The following is a 24,823-nucleotide window of genomic DNA, read 5'->3' as shown; positions in this document are numbered from 1 at the left end:
CCTTTTAAATACACATTTTCTTTTATGACAGTTAAGAACCACCAACTTTCTTAATTCTAACTCAGTGAAGTGCTACTTTCTTTTAAAGTGCAAGTACCTTTAAAATTGCTTTTAAAAGAACAAGTGATCATAAATTCTCAACTTCCCAACAGTTACATATTAAATACTAATAGTCCTACGCCTTCATACACTATGTTCGTGCTTACATGTGTTAGCCTGAAAAAGACAATTTCAAATTTCAAGTTTTGCCCGCCACTCCATGGTTCAGTTTTAGCTGCATTGCCTTTTTGCGGGGGGAAAGAGTGGTTTCCAATTATCTGAATATTTTTGTCTTATACAGAATAAGTAGGGAAAAAAACCCCGCTGTTTTTTAGTGATAAGAAGTATAACTCTCAAAACATAATGTGACTGAGATAAAGATGGAGATCTACAAATCTGCTAAGAGCCTCAAAAAGACTTTGTAGCTTTACCTGAATCTTTACACTTAACGAGGAGCTAATATGCTCTCTGCCTCTATCATATAAATAAGATGATATGGTTTATAATTTCATTTCCAAAGGTACTGCCAAACTCATTCAGCTTAATTCTTGCATGTCACTAGGAATTAAAGCATCATCTTTATAAACAGTAACTAACAAATCATTCTATGTTTGTCACCTTTCATGACACTAGATTCTTCTGAACATAGGTTCCAACCATCTCAACAAAACTATGTGAAATACAATCAAGGAATACTTTGTATCTAAAACTTCCCCCCTGGGACCCCCAAATCAGCTTTCTCTCTCTCTCTCAAAAAAAGTTTTTATTAGGTTATTTTTCAGAAGAACTTACTTGGTGAGATATAAATTAAAAGCCTGGCAACCATACAACCCCACAAATTAAGACAGCTGAGCACAGGGCAAATGACAGAAAAATAACAACAGCAAATAATTTTTGGACAGCACTGTATATAGAGAAGTAGATGGGAGAACAAAAATGGAAGATTCTTTCCTACACTTAATCAGGAACCAAAATAAGAAAAACAAAGTTTGTTAGTCTCTACCTTCATTTTTAAAGTTCTCTTTAACAAAGTCCTTTTTAAAAACATAAAACAAACTTACTGTTTTCCTCTCTTTATGTTATCATCAGAATCTGAATCTTCCGCTTCTTTTACCTGTGTTTCACTTTTTTCTTCTTCCAAATCTTCTTGGTTAAAACCCTAAAGGCAGGTTAAGTTAGCCGGAGTTACCGCCACCTCATTACAGACTCTCTTCTATGTAACTGCTCTTAATATTTTGCATTTTTAAAGTAATACATTCATAAAGAATAAAAATTAAGTAGATATCAAAAGGCCTATAGCAAAAAAGCTCCCTCCCACCCTAGCCCTTAGTGTTATTAGTTTTCTTGTCTCCTTCTTCATTTGTAAGGCTTTAGATGATTTCCCCAAATAACTGCAAGCATAATTTAAACATTTCCCTAATGACATTTAGGTATGTGTATTTGAAATTTTGAGAAACATCTGCAAACTGTCTTCTACAGAGGTTACACCAAATTAACTCTCCTTCCAGGAAAGCACAAATTCACCTGTTTCCTCACCTTCCCACTACTACAGGAGGTTATCAAGCACTGATATTTGCAACCTCTGGACTGAAAAAAACAAAAGGCATCTCTGTAGCTTTCTTTGCATCCTCTTATTATGAGTAAAGCTGGGCATTTCTCATGTTTCAAAGCCATCTGTTGCTATTTCTCTGTGAACTCTCATTATCCTATGGCCAGTTTTCCGTTGGATCTTTGTCTTATTGGATCTTTGTCTTATTGGTATGGAAAATCTCTTTAAAAATTAGGGAAATTAGCCCTTGCTACATGACGGGAACTGCACAATCCTGACATCTGTACAGTTTGATTTTGTTTATGGTAATGTTTTCTGGGTATAATTTTTAATTTTTTATGTAATTTAAATGGTCAGTCTTTTCTTTATACCTTCCAACTTTCATGTTATACTTAGAAAGGCCTCCCCAATGGTTCCCCTAGTATGCTGTTTTCTACACTGAACAGAACCCATAATCAAGTTGATGTCCACTCTCCACACTAGAGAAACATAACTTACGCTTGTAAAATGTTGCTTAACTGAGTATAAGCCCCATGAGGGCAATGTCCAAACAATCTCTGGCATACAGGCTCTCGAATATTTGTTGAATGAATTCTTTTCTATTTTCTTTAGGCTTATTTACTATTTTTCTACTATCTTGAATTAGACTCTAAATTCATCTACTTTCATCCTCTCTTGCTTTAGTAATGAAAGTACTGACTTCTTTTTTAACCCAAGAACTATTTAACAAGTAAGTTTTAAATATGGGGGTGGCAAGGGTGCTTTTATGTGCTAATTTTGTTACTAATTTTTTTTGTGTGTGTGTGGTACGTGGGCCTCTCACTGTTGTGGCCTCTCCCGCTGTGGAGCACAGGCTCCGGACGCGCAGGCTCAGTGGCCAAGGCTCACGGGCCCAGCCGCTCCGCGGCATGCGGGATCTTCCCAGACCGGGGCACGAACCCGTGTCCCCTGCGTCGGCAGGCGGACTCTCAACCACTGCGCCACCAGGGAAGCCCACTGATTTTTAATTTCATTGCATTCAGAAAATGTTGTCTATAGTTTGTACATTTTGCAAAAGCTTGATTTAAATTTTATACGGAAATGCAAAGAACCAAGAAAAGCCAAGACAATCTTAGAGAATAACAACCTTAAAGGACATAAATAACCAAATATCAAGGGTTATGCATTAATGGTGCAAGGATAGACCAATGGAACAGAAAAGATACTTCAGAAACAGATTAGAAAATATATACATACTCGATTTTTGACAAAGATGGCAGAATAGTGGAAAAGGGTAGTCTGGTTCAACTAGATACTACAAATGGGAGGCGGAAATCTTGACTATCTCATATATACTGCACACAAAAACCCATTCCAGGTGGACAATATAACTAAACGAAAAAGATAAAATAATCAAGCTTCGAAAGAATAACTCAGGAGAATATTTTTATAACCTTGGGGATAGGCAAAAATTTCTTACAACTCAAAAAACTTTCAACATAAACGAAAAGACTGGTAAAGTTGATTTACACTAAAATTAAGAACTTTTGCTCATCAAAGACTCCATTTAAAAAGTGAAAAGGCAAGCCACTGAACAGAAGATATTTTTATCTTTTATAATCTCCAAAGGGCTTCTATCTGGATTATATAAAAAGAGACACTTCTCTTTTCTATCTTTCCTGGTTTTTTGGTCTTGATTATTCCATTGTTTACATTCCACTTAGATTACAGATCTGTTCATTCTCTTCACAGTTCTGTCAATCTTTGTTTTGCTTATACATATTAAAGCCATATTACTAGGTACATGGCTAGGTACAATTTTAAACCCTTTTTTCAATATAAAGTGACCCTCTTTATCTCGAACAATGGTTTTTGCCTTAAAGTCTACCTCGTTGATATTCATATAAGCTACACCAGTTTTCTTTTGGTTAGTGTTCGGAGAGAGTACCTTTTTCCATCCTTTTATTTTCAACTCTATCTTCTGTTTCAGATGAATTTCGAAATTAATATATAGCTGTTTTTAAAATCCAGTCTTTAATTTGTCCTTTAATTGGAGCACTTAATATATTTCAGTGTGATTTCTGATATTATCAAAGTTTATATCTGCTATCTTACTATGTACTACTTTCTAATTGTCCCCGTTCTATATTTCTTTTTCTCTTTTCTTGTTTTCTTTTGGATTGACTAGCTTCTATTATTTCATTTTTCCCTCTCTATTAGGTTGGAAGTTACACATTCCATCAGTCTTTTTAGAGATTACAATGCACATCCTAACTTACCAAAGACTACTAATGTACTTTTACATACATTTGCAAAGACCTGTGAACATTTCAATTCCATGTAAATACCCAATCTGTTACTGCTGTCATGTTTTAATTTTATATGCATTTTAAACCACACCAGACGTGACTTTGTTTTGGATGGTCATTACACATTTAGACCTAGCCACATGCTTTTGTTGCTCTTTTTCCCTTCCTGCATCCTTGACCTTCCACCTGAGATTTTCTTTCTGCCTTTAGTATTTCCTTCAGTTGGCATTTTGGTAAGATGAAATAAGCAGGGAATCTTCATTCCTGAAAAGAATTTTTACTGAATATAAAAGAACTTTAAGTTTGCAGTTATTGGATTCTATTACTTCTGTTGAGAAGTTAGCTGTTAAAATAACAGTTGCCTCTCTGAATGTAATATCTTTTCCCCTTTGGCTGCTTTAAAGACTTTCCTGTTTTCTTTGGTTTCTTGCAATTTTCCTGTGGTGTATTGGGTTGGCCAAAAAGTTCATTCAGGTTTTTCCATAAGATGTTACAGAAAGGGACTTCCCTGGTGGTCCAGTGGTTAAGACTCCACGCTCCCAATGCAGGGGGCCCGGGTTCGATCCCTGGTCAGGCAACTAGATCCCACATGCATGTCGCAACTGAGAGTCCGCATGCCGCAACTAAATATCCTGTATACCACAACTAAAGATCCCACGTGCCGCCACTAAGACCCAGCGCAGCCAAATAAATTAATTAATTAAAAAAAAAGTTATGGGCTTCTCTGGTGGCGCAGTGGCTGGGAGCCCGCCTGCCGGTGTGGGGGACACGGGTACGGGCCCTGGTCCAGGAAGATCCCATGTGCCGCGGGGCACCTGGGCCTGGGCACCACAGCTATTGAGTCTGCGCTCTGGAGCCCGCGGGCCACAATTGCTGGGCCTGTGCGCGGCAGCAGGGACCCAGTGCAACCAGAAGTAAATAATGATTAATTTAAAAAAAAAAAAAAAAAAAGGTTACAGAAAAACCCGAACGAACTTTTTGGCCAACCCAATATTTAAGTGTAGATTGCTTTGTTTTTATCTTGCTTGCAATTTGTAGAACTTCTAGACTCTATGGCTTTATAAATCATTTCTTTAAATACTGTTTCTGATATATATACATATACATTTTCCCCCTCTCCTTCTGGGATTCCAAGTCACTCTGTTAAACCTTCTCATGCATAATTTATGTTTTACTTTTTACATTTTCCACACTAATATCAATGCTTCATTCTACATAGTTCCTTCTATTTAGTTAGTTAGTTAGTTAGTTGTGGCAGGTCTTAGTTGCGGCAGGCGGGCTCCTTAGTTCCTTCTATTTATTTATTTAGTTGCAGCAGGCAGGCTCCTTAGTTGTGGCATGCAGGTGGGATCTAGTTCCCTGACCAGGGATTGAAACTGGGCCCCATACATTGGGAGCGCGGAGTCTTAACCACGGTGCCACCAGGGAAATCCCTCTACACAGTTCCTTCTAACTCACCTTCCAGTTCACTCATTTTCTTTTCAAATACGTCTAATCTGTTGTTAAACTCATCCACCAAGGTTTTAATTTCAGTTACTGTATTTTCACAGTTCCAGAATTTCTACTTGGTTCTTTTTCAGGTATTTTAAAAAAACTGCTGGCTCTAAGAAACTTTTCAATCCTTTACCTTGCTAATAAACATATATATTTTTTAAAGGCAGTATCTAAAATTCCTATATCTAGAGCCCCTAGGTCTATTTCTGTTATCTGCTGTTACTATTGTTTCTTTTTAAATGTTACAGATAAGTGTGTACTGTGTATTTGAAAAACTAAAGAAATAATTTGAGGTCTGTGATGATGTTACTTTTGTCCTGAAAGGATTTCTGTTTGCATACGTCAGGTGCCTGAGAGCCAGCCAATGGTTTAAGAATCACTACAATCAAACTTCTGAGACTTAGGGAGGGTGAGGGAAGAGATATGGGAACATATGTATATGTATAACTGATTCACTTTGTTATAAAGCAGAAACTAACACACCATTGTAAAGCAATTATACTCCAATAAAGATGTTAAAAAAAAAAGAACAAAAAAACTTCTGAGACTGAGGTTCTCTATGTTGCTAGATGACTCAAAGATGGCCTAAAATCTGAGCAAAGGCTATTCTAACTTCCAGTTCACCCTTAATCCTAGCAATCTCAATCCAGAGCATGGGGTTTTCAGGGTCCCCTAACCTCAGCAGGCCCCGACCTCCCAGTTTTCTCTCTTAAGCCTTGAGGCAATCAAAAATAAATTTAGCCTCTCAGCTTGAGTAGATGAACATCCCAGAAAAAGCAGTTCTAAATGTTGAGCTTACCTCTTTAGGTTTCTATCTTTTGCTCGTTTTTGGCTTAGTAATTCTGTGTTATCTAGTTCTTATGATGATGAGCAGATTTTTTAAACATTTTGTCTAGCTTCTGTAGTTGTCCTTAGCAGAAGGGCTGGTCCAAATTACCTCAGGTGCCATTGCTATAATGAGAAGCTCCGTAACTGCTGTGATTCTTTCTCTTTAGCATTATAAAGCATGTTTTCATTGTCTCTTCATGTGTTCCTTCCTCCCTTTAATTCAATTTTGCCCAGTATTTTCCTTTTATGTCTTTGTAGACCCCTTTATTTCACTTTCTGAATACCTTTGTTCTAGATTTTTCTACTGGATACATCATAGCTATTTATTTCTACTTATTGGAATCTCCTACTAGACAACCACTGCCATAAAAACAAAAAAAGCATAATCAAAGAGGAAATCTTTCCATCTTATACTTACTGTAAATTCTTCCTCCTCCTCATCACCAGATTCTCCAAATATGTCTGCAATAAGATTTCTAGAAAATATAAAAAACTTTCATTTGCTTTCTTCTCATTTGTATAGGAAAATATTTTTCTAATAGGGTATAATTTAATAACAGTAGAACATGCAGATCTCAAGTGTCCATTTCAATGGGTTTTGACAAAAGCACACATTCACGTAACCATTACCCTAACAGAACAATTCCATCTCCCCAGAAAGTTCCCTTAAGGCCCTTTCTAGTCAGTCCCCCCATCAACATCCCAGAGGCAACCACCACTCTGATTTCCACCACCACAGATTAGTTCTGCCTGTTCTTGAGCCTCACATAAGTGGAATCAGATAACATGTCCTCTTCACTTCTTTCACTTAAGATAATATTTTTGAGATTCATCCATGTTGTAGCATGCAGCAATAGTTCAGGACCTAAAATCCTGAATCCCCCAAGGTCATGAAATTAGGCAGGGTATATTGTATTACACCTCAACACGGAATTTTAATACAAGTTTAAAAACCCTGAAAGACAAACCCCTCTCTCTACAGCCTTGTATGAACCCTGGGAAGTTCAGGTTACACTGTCACTTACTCTTCTTCATTCCCTGACTCACTATCACTCCCAAACAGGTCCTTCTCTTCATTTTTCTTATCAGACAATTCTTTCCCTGCTTCTTCTTCACTGTCAGATGCTATCATCTTGTCTCTTTTGCCTGATTTGTCTGATATAACATCACTGTCAGAGTCATCTGCATCAGAGACAACACGACTCTTCTTTGCTGCTGTTGAAAAAAAAAATCATCATTAATCTTACTCCATCACAGTCACTGTATTACTAAGTACAACAGGTGCTCTAAAATGTCAGTACGTGGCAAAAACCAAAGGCCTCATGATACACAGTTTAGAATAAAAAATAAATAGCTAAAAGATTCAGAGTCATCTTACAATTATTTGCTATATAGGAAAAAGTGGCCAAAAGATGAAGATTTTCATCAACATAAAAGTGGGCATCAATAGCTACCTTTCCTTTTGGGGAACAGAGAAAGTAAGAGTAGAATCTCTTCTATGCTGCCTAACAGTAGCAGAACTCTAAAGGCTTGGATATTCTTTTGTGGAATCCCCATGTTCCTCAGTCATCCATCGCTGCTCAATCTGGAATTTCTCATCGACCTTAGAAAACTGCACATGTGGTGCTCTTTCCCTTCTCCTTTAACAACTGTCGGGTTATAAAGAAATGCCTTTTCCCAAAAAGATGTTTCATAAAAGAGTAATCAAGGGCTTCCCTGGTGGCACAGTGGTTGAGAGTCCACCTGCCGATGCAGGGGACACGGGTTCGTGTCCTGGTCCGGGAAGATCCCACATGCCGTGGAGCGACTGGGCCCGTGAGCCATGGCTGCTGAGCCTGCGCGTCCGGAGCCTGTGCTCCGCAACGGGAGAGGCCACAGCAGTGAGAGGCCCGTGTACCCCCAAGGGAAAAAAAAAAAAGTAATCAAGTAGTAAAGATTGGAATACTTTGTGGAGACATGGAGTCTCTAAACAGAGTCCCTCACAAACTTCCTTGAATTTGGGCATTCAACAATGTTTAACAACTGAAGACAGGTACCCATGGGAGCTCAGTTACTGTCTAGAAGGGATGTAGTGACAGCACAGCAGCTGTCAAAGAGACCACAGTTAACTCTGGATACGGTTGGGTTTTCATGTAAAAGTATTCTTTTGAAACATTACCCTTTCCAGTAAAAAAAAAAAAAAAAGGACTTCCCTGGTGGTCCAGTGGTAAAGAATCTGCCTTACAATGCAAGGGAAGTGGGTTTGATCCCTAGTCAGGAAACTAAGATCCCACACGCTGTGGGGCGACTAAGCCCTCATGCCACAACTACTGAGCTCGCAAACCTCAACTAGAGCCCGCATGCTGCAAACTACAGAGCCCATGCACTCTGGAGCCCGCGCGCCACAACTACAGAGTCCACACGCCCTGGAGTCTGTGCGTCACAACTAGAGAGAGAAAATCTGCAAGCCACAACTAGAGAGAAGCCCGCGGACAACGAAGAGCCTGCGAGCTGCAACGAAAGATCCTGCATGCCGCAACTAAGACCTGACGCAGCCAAAAATAAACTAATAAATAAAAAATCTTTTAAAAAATTTATATTTTCATATAAATCTTTCATATTGCCATTGCAATGCAGTCTAGTTTATCATATTTTTTTTCCCGTTTTTTTTTGTTTTTTTTTTTTTTGCGGTACGCGGGCCTCTCACTGTTGTGGCCTCTCCCGTTGTGGAGCACAGGCTCCGGATGCACAGGCTCAGCGGCCATGGCTCATGGGCCCAGCTGCTCCGCGGCATGTGGGATCTTCCCGGACCGGGGCACGAACCCGTGTCCCCTGCATCGGCTGGCGGACTCTCAACCACCGCGCCACCAGGGAAGCCCCCTAGTTTATCATTCTGAGGCAGTCAGAACTTAACAAATGCTGCTAGAACAACTCAAAGGAAATTTAAGACTTGCCAATGAGGGAAATCCCTGGCAGTCCAGTGGTTAGAACTCCGGGCTTTCACTGCCAAGCTCATGAGTTCAATCCCTGGTGGGGGAACTAAGATTCCACAAGCCACATGGTGCAGCCAAAACAAAAAACAAAACAAAACAAATAACCGAAACACTTGCCAATGAAAACCAGTGTCCTGGTGATATTTTAGAACATCAAGTTGAATGAGAGAATACAGACCTAACATTCCAGGAAAAGAAACAAGGCTTCATAGTTATAAGCTTAGACAACAAGTAAAGCTATGGAGGGACTTCCCTGGTGGTCCAGTGGTGGAGAATCTGCCTTCCAATGCTGGGGACACAGGGTCGGTCCCTGATTAGGGAACTAAGATCCCACATGCCATGGGGAAAGCAAGCCCACGTGCCGCAACTACTGAGCCTGTGTGCTCTGGAGCCCGCATTCCACAACTACAGAGCCCGTGTGCCTCAGCTAAGACCCGACGCAGCCAAATAAATAAATAAATAAATAAAAGTAAAGCTAAGGAGAAACATCCCCAAACCATCCCTTACATGCTTTCTCTTCCTCGTCACTCTCAGAAAGCACGGCAGCTTTCCGCTTTGCTACTTTCTCCTCTGCCCCCTCCTTTTCTTCATCCTCATCACTGTCAATCTGGGGCCTTTTGGGTTCTTCCTCCTCGCTGTCAGAACTGTTGAAGCGCTTCCTGTCTACATGGGCGTCTGAATGAAAGGGGTCAGCCTGCATTTCTGGGTCCTCTCTCTTATTCTCCCCGTCGCTGTCCTCCTCAGACTCCGGCTGCTGTCTGTGTCTGGGGGCAGCCTCAGCTTCCGAGTCGCTGGCAGGCCCCTTCTGAGGCTCCTCGCTCTCAGAGTCACTGGCTCGGGGCTTGGGAGGCTCCTCGTTTTCAGAGTCACTGGCTTGGTGCCTTGGCGGGTCCTCGCTTTCCGAATCGCTAATTCGGGGTTTGGGAAGCTCTTCATTTTCCGAGTCACTGGCTTGGTGCCTTGGGGGGTCCTCGCTTTCCGAATCGCTAATTCGGGGTTTGGGAAGCTCTTCAGTTTCCGAGTCGCTGGCTTGCTGCCTTGGCGGGTCCTCACTTTCAGAGTCACTAACTCGAGGCTTGGGAAGCTCCTCATTTTCCGAGTCGCTGGCTGGGTGTCTTGGGGGCCCCTCACTCTCAGAGTCACTGACTTGGGGTTTTAGAGCATCCTCTGTTTCTGAGTAACTGGCAGGACTTTTGGGGAGCTCTTCGACCTCTGAATCGCTGGCAGGGGGCTTCCTAACATCTTCGTTCTCGGAGTCGCTTGCGTGCCCGTTAAGCAGCTCCTCGTTTTCAGAGTCGCTCCCAGGTAACTTCCTGGGCTCCTCACTCTCAGAGCCGCTCCCATGGCGATTGGCGTCCTCGTTTTCAGAATCGCTCGCAGGAGGCTCTGCATGCCCTTCAAATTCAGAGTCGCTGTCCTTTTGCCTTTGGAGCTCCTCACTTTCAGAGTCACTGGCATTAAGATTTGAGGGGTCATCGTTCTCAGAGTCTGTCACATGATGTCTTTTGTTGAGGCCATCTTCTCGATCACTAGGTTCATTCTGAAAAATCAAGGGAGAAAAAATCAGGAAAGTGCAAAAAAAGCTTTGGTAGTAAAAATGTTAAAAATTTTCAACTTAAAAAAAAAAGCAGGAATATGCATGCTTAAATGTAGAATTCTCATCCTATACGTATATAGAAACATCCCACTTTTAAAAAGGCCATTCATCTGTGAAATGGTAGCGTGGTTTAGATCCCAAAATGAGGAACGATAACCTGCCTTCATGAATCTGTAAAGCATAGACCCCCAGATTACTCTCCGGTACCTTATACTTTGAAAAGCTAGACTAAACAACAACAAAAAATAAACCTTAACTTTCTCATATAATTCTAGCTCCTAAATATATTCCTTAAGTACATACAAGCAAACATGTACCCAAGTTCTCGCAAAAAAGGAACATTCTTGGGTTTTATAACGTTAAAGTTATTTTAAGGAAGAGAACTATAAAACTTTACTTTATTTAAAGGGCCAAATTATACTTAGGGCACATTCTCCCAAGTGAATCTGAACAAATAAGGAGACAGCAGAGGAGCAATAGAGCCAAATACCACGTTAGGGTCTCTCCTGCTAGTTTACTCCTCACGAGTATTTTTCATGATAAGAAAGCTGAGGCTTAGAGCAGTCTTGGACATATATCTAGTAACCCTGGCACAAAAGTTTAAGCTTTAGGGAAAACACTGACTAATCTAGCTATACTAACAAATAATGTTACATGAAGTAATCTGAAAACTCTAGGGTACAAATTTAATATTATAGCTATGTTTTTTAAATGCAGAGAAAAATATATAAAACTAAACATACCAAAATACTAATAACTAGAATGTGGGGAATTTTTTCCCTTCTAGAATAGTAGCTGAACTTACAGTAACACGGTTATTAATACTCTGGCTTAAAAAGTAAAGTACTTCTGTGTTTGAGTTTTCCCCCTTAAAAGTTTACTGAGCCAAATATTTTTCTTTAGAATAGATGACGGGCATTTCCTGAACTTACCACAGATCAATTTTCAAGGAACAAAGAGCCTTTAATAAAGTATATGCCCACCATATCACGCAATGAAATAATTAAGCAGTAAGAGAATATACAGTGACAAGATAAAAGGCATTAAAATATTTTCACAAAACCCACACTTTAACTTGCTTCGGGCTCATTTAAAGAAGATTAAGTATGCTGTGTCTACAACTTCAGAAAGAGTACAAAAAATTATAAAATAAGCTTATAAAATATGTTTGAGGGTTTTTCCCCTCCATATTTCATTGCCATCTTGATAGCACAGAGTTCCAAAGATACAGTAACTGCTATACATATTCATTCAAGTATAACATATTCAGGAAACTTTCTAAAATAATAAGCTTTTCAAATTTCCCAAAGACATTTTTCTTTCATTATCACGGGACACTCACAGCATAGCACTGGATTTGTCAGTCATACATCCTACTACCCCAATGAAACTGGCATTTATCTATTAAATTAGGACAGGAGAAATAACATAGAACCTTTTGATACAGTACAAGATATAGTACTCTATATATTGCTAGAAGCTTACTCTTGGCCATACTTCATAATTTAATTCTTTTATATTTTAAAAGAATATAGATGAAAAAATTAACTATCCAGAATGTAAGCCCTAAGAAGGCAGGCATTTTTTAGTCTGTTTTCTTCACTGAGAAGGCACACTCAGTGCTTCAGAGCACAGAATGGTGTCTGGTATATACAAAATCACAGTAAATTCTTACTAAGTAAGTAATTACTTACTTACCTACTTACTTACTGTGTAAGAAAGTAATTACTTACTTAATTTTCTCATTTAATAAAAAGACTTAAATGAGAATAATTTAAAGTGAGGAATAATTAACTCAACAAGTATTTGTTTAATGTCTACTACGTGCAAGGTGCTAGGAATCAAGGCTGAACGTGTCCCAGTGCCTGACCTTAAGGAAATGTTGTCTAATGAGCCAGCCAAATATACCATAACAATACAGTATAACATGCACTGTTATGAAGGTATGTGTGACATTTTGAAAGCCTACAGGAAGGGATCTATATGAGACTAAGCTATAAAAGGTGTGTAGACAACAGGTATTTGGAATTAGTTTGTGATGACTGAATTAAGAAGTTAACTGCATTACTGAGGGCAGAAGACGAAACATACAGGTACCAGCAGAGGCAACTAAAGCAGGAGGCAAAAGGGGAAATTGTTAACTGGCTTTTGGAATGCTTTCCATGGCATACACATGACATAACTCTAACAACATGTTCATGTGTGACTCAGCTGCAAACAACAGAAATAATCTCAGGCTAGCTCCAGAAAAAAAGAACAATCTTTCCAGAATCAAAGTGGAATAAATGGCTAAAGGCTCAAGAAGGGTAGGAACCAAGGCAGCTCAGAGAGTTTAGAAAAGGAAACTCAAGGACCTTTCACTAGAGCTCTATCAATAACATGACTCAGCTCTCACCTTGCTAAATTTCAGTGTCCAGGATCTAAATTTTAAATTCCCAGGAGACATGATCTAACTGGCCACAGCAACAGAGGATGTCATTACTCTGTGACTCAATGCCAGAGCCGGGGCACAGCACTGGGAGCCACTCCCAAAGAAAGGAGAGATACCATGAACTGAGTAGTCTACCCAAAACTTATCTGTTACACTCTACCCTGGACTTCCCAACACATGGTGTATGCATTCCAAACAAGCAACCATTACAAGGACATTACATGTAATTCATGATTGTGAAACTTATGAATTCCCATCAATTTTTGAGGAGTTTCATAAAATCCTGAGTATCTATCCATTATGTGTGGCACAGTGGGGAAAACGTGGGAAATCACTGCAGTAAGAAAGTACTGGTCGACAAACTCAAAGAAGGCAGTCAGGTGAAGACATCATAGGATTTGGGAAAAGAGTTAACCTTAAAAGTTATCAAAACACTATTCAAAAATTTTAGACTGGTTTCAGCAATTAGTCTAAATTGCAAACTTAAAAAAAAATCCAAAATACAGTTTTTAAAAAGTCAAATATGAGTACAACAAATCAATAGTAGAAGCTACCATTTAAATGCTATTTCTTAATAATATTTTTAAAAATCCCTAATTTTAACTGTCAGAGAAATTGAGCACTCTAAGTGTCCTCAGAGGCTTTAGAAATGTCTATAATGCCTCACACTTCCCTCTTATGATTATTTATGTTGTAGTTATAAATAACTTCTGGTTACCCATAATGAATGATCTGATCGTTTATCTCAGCAATCAAACAGTAACACACTCTTTATGACCAGTGCCATAATATACATGCACAGAGATAATTAACATTTTAAAATTACAAAATAAATAATAAAACTGCTGTAAAGCAAACATCAATTTGTAAATTACAAAGTAGTATAAGAATGTCAAATAGGAGTCCTTGTAAAGAACCAAACAACTCAGGACACCTGTTTCCCGTAAAAGAAACTCAAAACTGTTGAACTTGCATTCTAACCTTCCATCATAAATTGGTAAAACATTCAAAACCAAGTCACACAGTAAATTCCATGAAGAAATATCTATAGGAGCATTTTCAAAAACATATTTTACTGGACCTTAGTTCCAGAAGATATATTTGAAATCCTCATCTTGGAGTTTGTCAATACATATCATCTTAAAAGCATAAGGAAGAATCTGGGAAATCCAGTTTTTACTACACAATGCTGTTAATCCAGGGTAGGTCCTGGAATGCTGCAAGGCTTTGACTCTGAGAAACTCCAGCTTTACAGCAAGCACACACACACACATAACAAAATCAAGATGTATACCAGTGTCCTTTGTCAAAAGCTGGTTGATCTTACAATCAGTCAAAAACAGAAGCACTCCTGATGAGTACTAGAAAAAGAAAATGTCTACACAAAGCCTAAGAGTTTATAATGGGGACTTCCTCGGGGGTGCAGTGGTTAAGAATCCACCTGCCAATGCAGGGGCCACACGTTCCATCCCTGGTCCGGGAAGATCCCATGTGCCACGGAGCAACTAAGCCCATGCGTCACAACTACTAAGCCTGCTCTCTAGAGCCTGCGAGCCACAACCACTGAGCCCATGTGCCATAACTACTGAAGCCCACACGCCTAGAGCCAGTGCTCCGCAACGAGAAGCCCGCGCACCGCAACGAAGAGTAACCCCTGCTCGCCGCAACTAGAGAAAGCCCGTGTGCGGCAACGAAAACCCAACGCAGCCATAAATAAATAAATAAATAAATAAATTCAAAAAAAAAGTTTATAATGATGAAGCAAACTCCTGCCTACCTCTCCAGACTCATTTCTGCCCTCTCACCACCATCAACCCTATGTGCTGCAGCAGCAGTTCCCAAACTCTTGCATAAGAATAACTTGGAGAGCTTTGGAGGAAAACATACAGATTTTTGTGCTTCTCACCTCCAGATATTAATACAGTAAGTTTGGGGAAGAGGTCAAAGAATCTGCATTTTGACATCTAGTCCAAGTGACTCTAACCGCACATTATAATTTCACTGCAGACACATGGAACTACTAACTTCACTGTTACCTCCATGCTTTTACCTCACCTTGTCCTTTTCATACCTCAACACTAGGCAAAAACACCCCCTTCCTGAAGCCTCTTCCATCCTCCTCTCTAGGGAGAATGGACTCTGTGCAATATAATGTGACAGTTCACAACGTGGACTTTAGTGTCGGTAAGACCTGGGGTCCAAACCCTAGCTCACAGCCACCTTCTACTGTGTAATCTAGGGAAATTTTCTTAACTTCTCAAAACCTCAATTCCTCAATATGACAGTCAGAAATAGTATCTATAACTTAGAGGGCTGTTCAGAGGACCAAATGCATGTAACGCAGTTAGCATGTGCCTGTGAGCATTCAATACATGTTGTTAATCATTTATAACAAAAATATCTTGTTAATTACAAAACATTCACCCTTCAAGACTCAACTCAAATACATCATCTATGAAGGCTGATCTGGTCAGTCATTCCTTCTTACATGTCCCCATAGCATCCTGTATCTCTACCTCATTGAAAGGTGATTTTTTACACATTTATCTTCATAATATGACTGAGTAAATGACCTTAAGATAAAAAAACTATCTTTTACCTTCAGTATACAGAAGATACTCAAATTAAATTCACTGAAATAAAACAAACCCACAAGACAATGCTTAACAAAAAAGAACCAAAGCAAAACAATGTTCTTCTCCTCAATTTGGTAGACTCAAAGACAAAGGCTGAAACCTAACACAAAAAAAGAAGTGTAGATGGAATCAAAAGAACTGGTAAGAAATAGGGTCAACAAGGACGGCAAAAGCCAACAAGAATCTTCTACGGGCTCTGATGTACTCCCCATAGGAATACTTTCCTTATACCAGCACAACGTCTCTGTGGAAAGATCCAAATGACCGCAGACTGCCATCCTTACTCAATTCAAAGTAAGGCTGGAGCTAACAGGGCTGTCACCAACTTCAATGACAGATGGATGGTTGTGCCCACTAGGCTTTGCCTACAGTCAGAAAACAAGGAGAAGCTATGCGCCATTTCCAAACAACCTCTTCCTCGATTGTCCCACATACTACTTTTTTCCTGTGAGACCCTCAGGAAGGGAACACTACTTTTCTATGCAGATGAAATCTACAAGCTGTATTTTTAAATGCTTATTACCTTCAATGTATTTCTGTGGAACAAAAACCAGCTGACCACAATCCACAACTAATTTCACACTGTTCAAACATTTTTTTTTTTTTTTTGGCCGCACCTTGCAGCATGTGGGATCTTAGTTCTCAGAACAGGGATCGAACCCATGCCCTCTGCCCTGGAAGTGTGGCGTCTTAACCATTGGACCACCAGTGAAGTCCCCAAGAGAATATTCAAGTAAAACAACAAAAATTAGAACTGACAACTAGTTATAATTAGGTCACATTCATGCTCAAATTGCTTTATTAAAAAATGTGTTTCCAGTGATGACTATTCAAAAACAGTTTTAAAAAATCATTCCCCTTTTCCCTATCTGCCCTGCCGTCAACATTGTATGAAGATTCTGAGTTCTCAAAGTGCTCCACACAGAATAAATATACTTGAAAACTCCCCTGATATTCATATCCCTTTTAGAAACCTAACCCAAAAGATGTCAATAACCTAGAAACAAATAATTTAAATATGTAATCAACTTATTACTGCAATTACTTATATATAGATTTCTTTAAGAAACCAGGCCTAAACTTAAGAATATTATTTTTAAATTTCATTTCATAAGGTAAGTCTCTTTTGCTTTCAAACAGTGGGCCTCAACCTCATAAAGATTAACTCTTGACTAGCCCCCTAAGAAATAATCTGCCTAATTACTACAGAGGTTAATTGTAAAGTAATTAAAGGAAACCAGATTATGTCCCCTCAAAATATGCCTCTGACATAAAAATTTTGATCTGAAGGCAATTAATAAGCAGTAAGCACAAGAGTAGCTCTCTCTACCTTCCCCCCTTTTCCTTCAAAAGGCAGGATATTCCCATTACTGGAGACAGACTGTCATTAGCCCAAAGACACCAGCAGAGGAATCAGCAAACAAACTTTACTACATTAGTTTCTTCCCATATATTTACCTTCGCAGTCTGTCATCCTTGGAAGCCTAGAACTGCTTTCCTTTGTCCTGTCATTTCTCCACAAAATTATTACTCTTTGTTGAAGATGCTATATAAACTAGAATTCTAGGCTACTGCTTTGAGTTACTCTCTGTTGAGTTTTCTCCTGCGTGATGTATGCTGCACATGTTAACAAACTTGGGTTTTTTTCACTTGTTAATGTCTTTTTGTTAAAGAATTCCAGCTGAAAACCTAAGATGAGTAGGGGTAAAATTTTTCCTCCCCTACATAACATAACTGCTATTACAGTTTTCAGAGCTGTTACATAAGTTTTATTTAGCCCTCATAATAATTATTTTAACCCACTGTCAAGATGGTGGAGCTGAGGCTCAGAGATGAAATAATTTTTCTAGGAGCTAACAGTCATTATGGTTATTAAGTGGCAAAGCCAATATATGAAACTACCCTTTGGCCATCACACTGCCTTTCACTCTAAAGAGCTATGCAAATACAAAATTTTATCATCAACACCCAAGACAGATTTGCTATTATACCATCTAACCCACACTTAATTCTTCAGTATCATCTTCCATTAAGCTATCCCACTTTCCAGTCACAATACTCATTCTTGAAATGTAACAAGTCCTTCTCAATTCTAGGCCTTTGAACCTGAGGCTCTCTCCAGCTAGAATCATCACCAGCACCCCTAACCGGCTTCTCCATCTGGCGATAATGTCAGACTCGTTTCTCAGAGTCCACTCAGCCCACCCTCCCATCCTCCCATGGCCCTTTGTATGTGCCCTTTCTGTAATTTTTAAATATATTTAAAATTATTTGATGCATGCTAGTAAAAATAGGTAACCATATAAAATGATGGGACAGTTATTCTAACTATTCTCCCTTTGACTTTAAATATTAATGTGCCAACACAGGAAAGTATAAAGAAAATTAAAATCACCTTTAGTAACAACCCAAAGACCACCATCGTTTCTAATTTTTACAAGGAATTTCTTCCCAATCTTTTCTTTGTGTGAATTTACTTTAAAAAAGTAAACAGGGATCTAGAATCACAATTAATTTAATGGCCATAACACACTGAATTCTCCCATGTCACAAAATATTCTTTGAAAACAATTTTAATGGACGCGTTGCCATTCTTACAAATGTTCTATTTATATTTTAATCACTAGTTTTTTATATTGTTGGATACTTCTTGTTTCCTTTCTTATGCTTTCTACTCGTCATTTGTCCATTTCAGTGTTCTCAGCCTAAGGGTAGCTCTGGGTTCTCCCCTAAGGGGGCATTTGTGAATGCGAGGGACCATTTTTGGTTGGCAATGACTAGAGAGGATATGTTACTACCATTTTATTTAATGTTTGGGAACCAAGAAACTAAATGTCCTGCAATATACAGGCCTGCCTCCAAATGCCAACAGCTGGCTTACAGAGTCACCTGTTTAGGAAAGCAGCATTGGGCTGCTCTCCATGCAGAGGCGGCCACAGACAGGACCCACCCACACACAGGCAGGAGGCCCAGTGAGATGCAAGAGCCAAATGGCCTAACAGAGACTGTGGTAATAGACAAGTAAAGCATCCTGGGGTCTTCTGGAATGTGAATTGGGGAATATGGAGAGGTTTGACCAATTATTAGAAGAGATAAAAACGAAGCCAGATGAGGGCTTCTGGTATGAAAAGGAAAAGCTCTGCTGACCCACTCTCCAGCGAAACTGGTTAAAAGTATTTAAAAACAACTATTCAAAGCCCCTGGAAATGGTCCTAAAGACAAAGTGTGAATAAAGAAACATCCATCCAAGAAGATCTACAAAAATTTGGTAAGAGAAGCAAAAGTATCTGGTATCTGAACCAAGACCACTCCTCACTTTCAACTTCACAGCTCAGGCAGAAAGACTACTCCAGGCTGCTGCAGCCAAAACCAAAGGGCACCCTTTCCCTCTAGCTTCCAGGGGCAGGTGTCCTCCCAGGAAGAGCCCAATGTCAGCATTTCTCATTCTGCCTCCAGCTACCTGCTGCTGAAGGTAAGTTCCAGGCAAATGTAGTTGCAAGTGGGGGCTCCCATCTTCCGCCCAGCACTCAATCACAGTAAGAAGGCTCTGCTTTGGGCACAGCACACTGACAATACTGGGGCCCTGATCACCCTTGCCCCAATTTGTGTGACAGTGGTGCCATGCCAAGAGAGGCAAGCCAGGAGCACCTCAGGCTGCTATCAAATCCCTACTGCACACTGAGAGCTCGGCTTCTAGAACTGGGATGTCACTCAGAAAGAAACCTGCCATCACCCTCTCCCCACCCCCTACCCCAAACTCCAGAGCTCCAGCTCAGAGATTTTGCTTGGGGAAAAAGCAGGCAGTAAAGTAGATAGCTTCTAATTTTTCCCCAAAGAAACCAACTTCATTTGTAATCAAGCTTGGGGACGTTCAGGCTAAGGCACTTTCACTAACACTGGAAACTGGTGGAAGGCACTTAGAAGGAGATTCAAAATACAGGATAAACTGTAGGCCAGCTAGTTTGCAGGAGATAACCAGGTAATAATACAGCTGGGAGGAGCCATCCTGAGGTCAGAACAAAGCAAACACAGACCTCAGAAATTATTCCTTCAAAGGAGCCAGAATTTGATTAGATTAACTTGCTGAGCAATTTATGCCACAGGGCATTGCCCGAAATAACAGAGCCATCAGTGGAGTTTTAACAGCTGACTGTGGCCAGAGAAAGAGCAAAAAAGAGCCCTACTAATACCACTGTCATCCCAGGTGACTGTGAGCATGTCCCAAACTGCACATCTCTGAGGATGCAACACCAGAGATTTAAAACTGCGGGCAAGGAAACAGTATTCACTAAAATCATCCAGCTAGTCACTAAACAATTACTCTAAAATGTCCAGTTTCCCACAATAAATTAAAAGGCATGCAAAGAAACTGGAAAGTATGACCCATAACCAGGAAAAAAGCAGGCAATAGAAACTGCCTGTGAGAGCAACCAGGTATCAGATTTATCAGGAAAAGACTTCAAGGTGGCCATTTGTAAACATGTTTAAAAAAATAAAGGCATGATGACAATATCATATCAAATAGAGAATATATATAGAAATAGAAATTTGACTCATCACCTAAGAGAGTAACCCAGTAAGATTAACAGCTGACTCCTCAATGGAAACAATGGAGGCAGAAAGCAGTGGGATAACATATTCTAAGTGCTCAAAGAAAAACTATCAACTAAGAATCCTATATGCAACAAAGCTATCTTTCAACAAAAAAGAAATGAAAACTTTTCTAGATAACCATGAAAAGGAAAGAATTTGTCAAGCAGACCCACCATACAAGAACTGCTAAAGGAAGTTCTTCAGGCTGAAAGCAAGTGACCTCAGTGAATCCACATGAAAAAACAATAAGCACCAGTAAAGGTAACTGTGTAATTATGAAAGACAGTATAAATGCATATTTTCTACTTTCTTAATTTAACTGATTTATATAACAGTTGCATAAAGTAATATGAATATACTGTATTGCTGGACCTGTAATACATAAGACCAATGACAGTACAAAGAAGGTGGGTGGGAACAAACCTGTATTACACTAAGGAAATTACTTCTATAACAGTGCATTGTTGGATTTTAGCATTAATAAATATAATATGTATAACAATAATATTACAAAAAGAGAAAAAGAATAGAGCTACATAGCACTAACCTTACTATATACCATTGGAATTAAGCTACCGTAAATCTGAAGCTGATTCTGATTAATATATGTGGTAAACCCTAGAGCTACCACTAAAAAAAAAAAAAACCTCAAAACCATAGTAAAAATATTATTAAAGAAATTAAAATGCAGAGTATTAAAAATATAACTACAATAATTTGTTAACGAGTATACTAGAGAAAAAGACATAAAGCATGACATCAAAAACATAAAATGTGGGGGAGAGCAAAAATGTGTAACTTTAGCATGTCCTTGAAGTTATCAGCTTAAAATAGACTGGTATAAGATATTTTACATAAGCCTCATGGTAACCCACAAAGCAAAAAGGTATACTAGATATACAAGAAAAAAATTTTTTAAGTAATCTAAGCATACCGCTAACAGAAAATCATCAAACCACAAAGGAAGAGAGCGGGGAGAAGGAAAAAAGGAATGACAAAACAGTCAGAAAGCAAAGAACAAAATGGCAATAATAAGACCCTACCTATCAATATTTACTTTAAATGTAAATGGACTCAATTCTTCAACCAAAAGATAGAGTGGTTAAATGGATGGTAAAAACAAAAACAAAAACAAAAACTGAACTATATATGCTGTCTACAAGAGACTCACTTCAGCTTTTAGGACACACGCAGACTGAAAAAAAAAAAAGGATGGAAACCCCAGTCCGGGAAGATCCCACATGCCGCAGAGCGGCTGGGCCCGTGAGCCATGGCCGCTGAGCCTGCGCATCCAGAGCCTGTGCTCTGCAACGGGAGAGGCCACAACAGTGAGAGGCCCGCGTACCGCAAAAAAAAAAAAAAAAAAAAAAAAAAAAAAAAAAAAAAAAAAAAGGATGGAAAAAGATATTCCATGCAAATGGAAACCAAATGAAAGCAGAGGTAGCTATATTTATAATCAGAGAAAATAGACTTTTAGCCAAAAACGATAATAAGATACAAAGAAAGTCATTATATTGTATAATGATAATAGAGTTAATCCAACAAGAGGATTTACCATTTGTAAATATTTATGCACCCAACATCAGAGCACCTGAATGTTAACAGACCTGAAGGAAGAAATAAGATATCAACACAATAATAGTAGGGAACTTCAATGCCTCACTTTCAATAATGGATAGATCATCCAGACAGAAAATCAATAAGGAAATATCGGCCTTACACCACATGGTAGGCCAAATGGACTGAACAGACATTTACAGAACGTTCCATCCAACAGAGCAGAGTACACACTCTTCTCAAGTGCACATGAACCATCTCCAGTACAGATCATATGTTAGGCCACAAAGTCAGTCCTAATAAATTTAAGAAGTCTGAAATCAGACCAAACACCTCTTCCGACCACAATGGTATGAAAGTAGAAATGAGTATGAGTATGAGAAGTACGAGAAGAAAACTGAAAATTTCGCAAACATGTGGAGATCAAACATCATGTTGCTAAACAACCAATGAGTCAAAGAAGAATTCAGAAAATATCTTGAGACAAATGAAAATGGAAATACTGATATAACATACCAAAACTTATGGAATACAGCAAAGCAGTTCTAAGAGGGACGCTTACAGCAATAAATGCCTACATGAAAAAAAAAGAAATATCTCAAATAACAACTTTACACCCCAAGGAACTAGAGAAAAGAAACTAAGCCCAAAATTATTAGAAGAAAAAAAATAACAAAAATCAGAGCAGAAATAAATGAAATAGAGACTAAAAAGACAATAGAAAGGTCAATAAAATTAAGACCTGTTTTTTACAAAAGATAAACAAATAGACAAACCTTTAGCTGGACTTACCAAGAAAAAAAAGACAACAGAACGAAATAAAACTATAAAGGAAAGAGGAGACATTACAATTGATACCACACAAATACAGAGGATCATAAAAACTAAGAACTATATGCTGAGAAATTGGACAATCTATAAGAAATGGATAAGTTCCTAGAAACATACACGCTACCAAGACTGAATCATGAAGAAACAGAAAATCTAAATAGACTGATTACTGTGAAGACATGGAATCAGTAATCAAAAACCGCCCAACATAGAAAAGTTCAGGACCAGATGGCTTTACTGGTGAATTCCACCAAACATTTAAAGAAGAATTAATACCAGTCCTTCTCAAAGAGTGCCAAAAAATTGAAGAGGAGGGAGCACTTCCAAACTCATTTTATGAAGCCGGCATTACCCTGATACCAAAATCAGACATGGACACAAGAAAAGAAAATTACAGGCCAATATCCTTGATGAACATAGATGCAAAAATCCTCGACAAATTATTAACAAACCAAATTCAGCAATACATTAAAAGAATCATACACCATGGTCAAATGGGATTTATTCCAGGGATGCAAGGATGGTTCAACATCCACAAATCAATCAATGTGATATACCATATTAACAAAATGAAAGCTAAAAATCACATGATCATCTCAACAGATGCAAAAGAAAAGTAATTCAACAGTGATTCATGACAAAAACTCTTAACAAACGGGGTAAAGAGAGAATGTATCTCAACATAATAAAGGCCATATGACAAGCCCACAGCCAACATCACACTCAATGGTGCAAAGCTGTAAGCTTTTCCTCTAAGATCAGGAACAAGACAAGAATGCCCACTCTCACCACTTTTATAACAACACAGTATTGGAAGGCTTAGCAATTAGGCAAGAAAAAGAAAAGGCATCCAAATCAGAAAGGAAGATGTAACATGGTCTTTATTTGCAGATGACATAATATATAGAGAAAACCCTAAAGACTCCACCAGAAAACTGATAGAACTAATCAATGAATTCAGTAAAGTCACAGGATACAAATCAATATACAAAAATCTGTTGCACTTCTTTACACTAACAATGAACTATAAAAAGAAATTAAGAAAACAATCCTATTTATAATTGCCTCAAAAAGAATAAAAGAATCTAGGAATAAATTTAACAAAGAGAGTACACTGAAAACTGTAAGACACTGATAAAAAAAATTGAAGACACAAATAAAAAGAAAGCTATTATGTGCTTATGGATTAGAAAAATTGATATTGTTAAAATGACCATACTACCCAAAGCAATCTATAGATTTAATGCAATCCATTTCAAAATTATGACATTTTTCAAAAAACTAGAAAAAATAATCCTAAAATCTCTATGGAACCACAGAAGATACTCAATAGCCAAAACAATCTTGAGAAAGAACAAAGCCAGAGGCATCATATGCCCGGATCTCAAACTATATTACGAAGCTACAGTAGTCAAAACAGTGTTAACACTGGCAGAGAAAACAAACACATAGATCGACAGAACAGAATAGAGAGTCCAGAAACAAACCCATGCATATATGGTCAAATGATCTACAACAAAGGAGCCAAGAATATACAATGAGAAAGAATAGTCTCTTCAATAAATGGTGTTGGGAAAAGTGGACAGCTACATGAAAAAGAATCAAACTGGATTACTTTCACACCATATACAACAGTATACTCAAAATGGGTTAAAAACTTAAATGTAAGACCCAAAACCATAAAACTCCTAGAAGAAAACATATGCAGTGCACTCTTTGACACTGGTCTTAGCAATGTTTTTTTGGATATGTCTCCTCAGGAAAGGGAAACAAAAGCTAAAGTAAACAAAGGAACTATATCAAACTAAAAGTTTGCAGAGCAACTCAACATTAAAAAAACAAATAACCCAATAACAAAATGGGCAGAGGATCTGAACAGACATTTGGCCAAAGAAGTCATACAGATGGCCAACAGACACATGAAAAGATCAATCATCAGGGAAATGCACATCAAAGCTACAAAATCACCTCACACCAGCTCTTATCAAAAAGACAAGAAATAACAAGT

The 24,823-nt window shown here is 38.6% G+C and overlaps 1 protein-coding gene across 2 annotated transcripts in view; it reads right to left on the bottom strand.

Annotated features, from left to right (window-relative positions):
* The window catches only part of IWS1 (interacts with SUPT6H, CTD assembly factor 1), a gene marked incomplete at both ends in the record, with an annotated part of 47,881 nt that overhangs the window by 17,144 nt on the left and 5,914 nt on the right, over positions 1-24,823 (bottom strand). For both annotated transcript variants that reach the window (XM_079710048.1, XM_079710049.1), the window contains 4 exons: positions 1,101-1,198; positions 6,617-6,674; positions 7,224-7,413; positions 9,678-10,710. In XM_079710048.1, the coding sequence (XP_079566174.1) occupies positions 1,101-1,198; positions 6,617-6,674; positions 7,224-7,413; positions 9,678-10,710 (1,379 nt within the window). The remainder of the gene's footprint in view (positions 1-1,100; positions 1,199-6,616; positions 6,675-7,223; positions 7,414-9,677; positions 10,711-24,823) is intronic.

Source organism: Hyperoodon ampullatus, assembly GCF_949752795.1.
Source record: "Hyperoodon ampullatus genome assembly, chromosome: 8".
In the NCBI taxonomy this organism is placed as follows: domain Eukaryota; kingdom Metazoa; phylum Chordata; class Mammalia; order Artiodactyla; family Ziphiidae; genus Hyperoodon; species Hyperoodon ampullatus.
The sequence above is the reverse complement of the archived record's forward strand: the minus strand, read 5'-3'. Positions and strand labels throughout refer to the sequence as shown.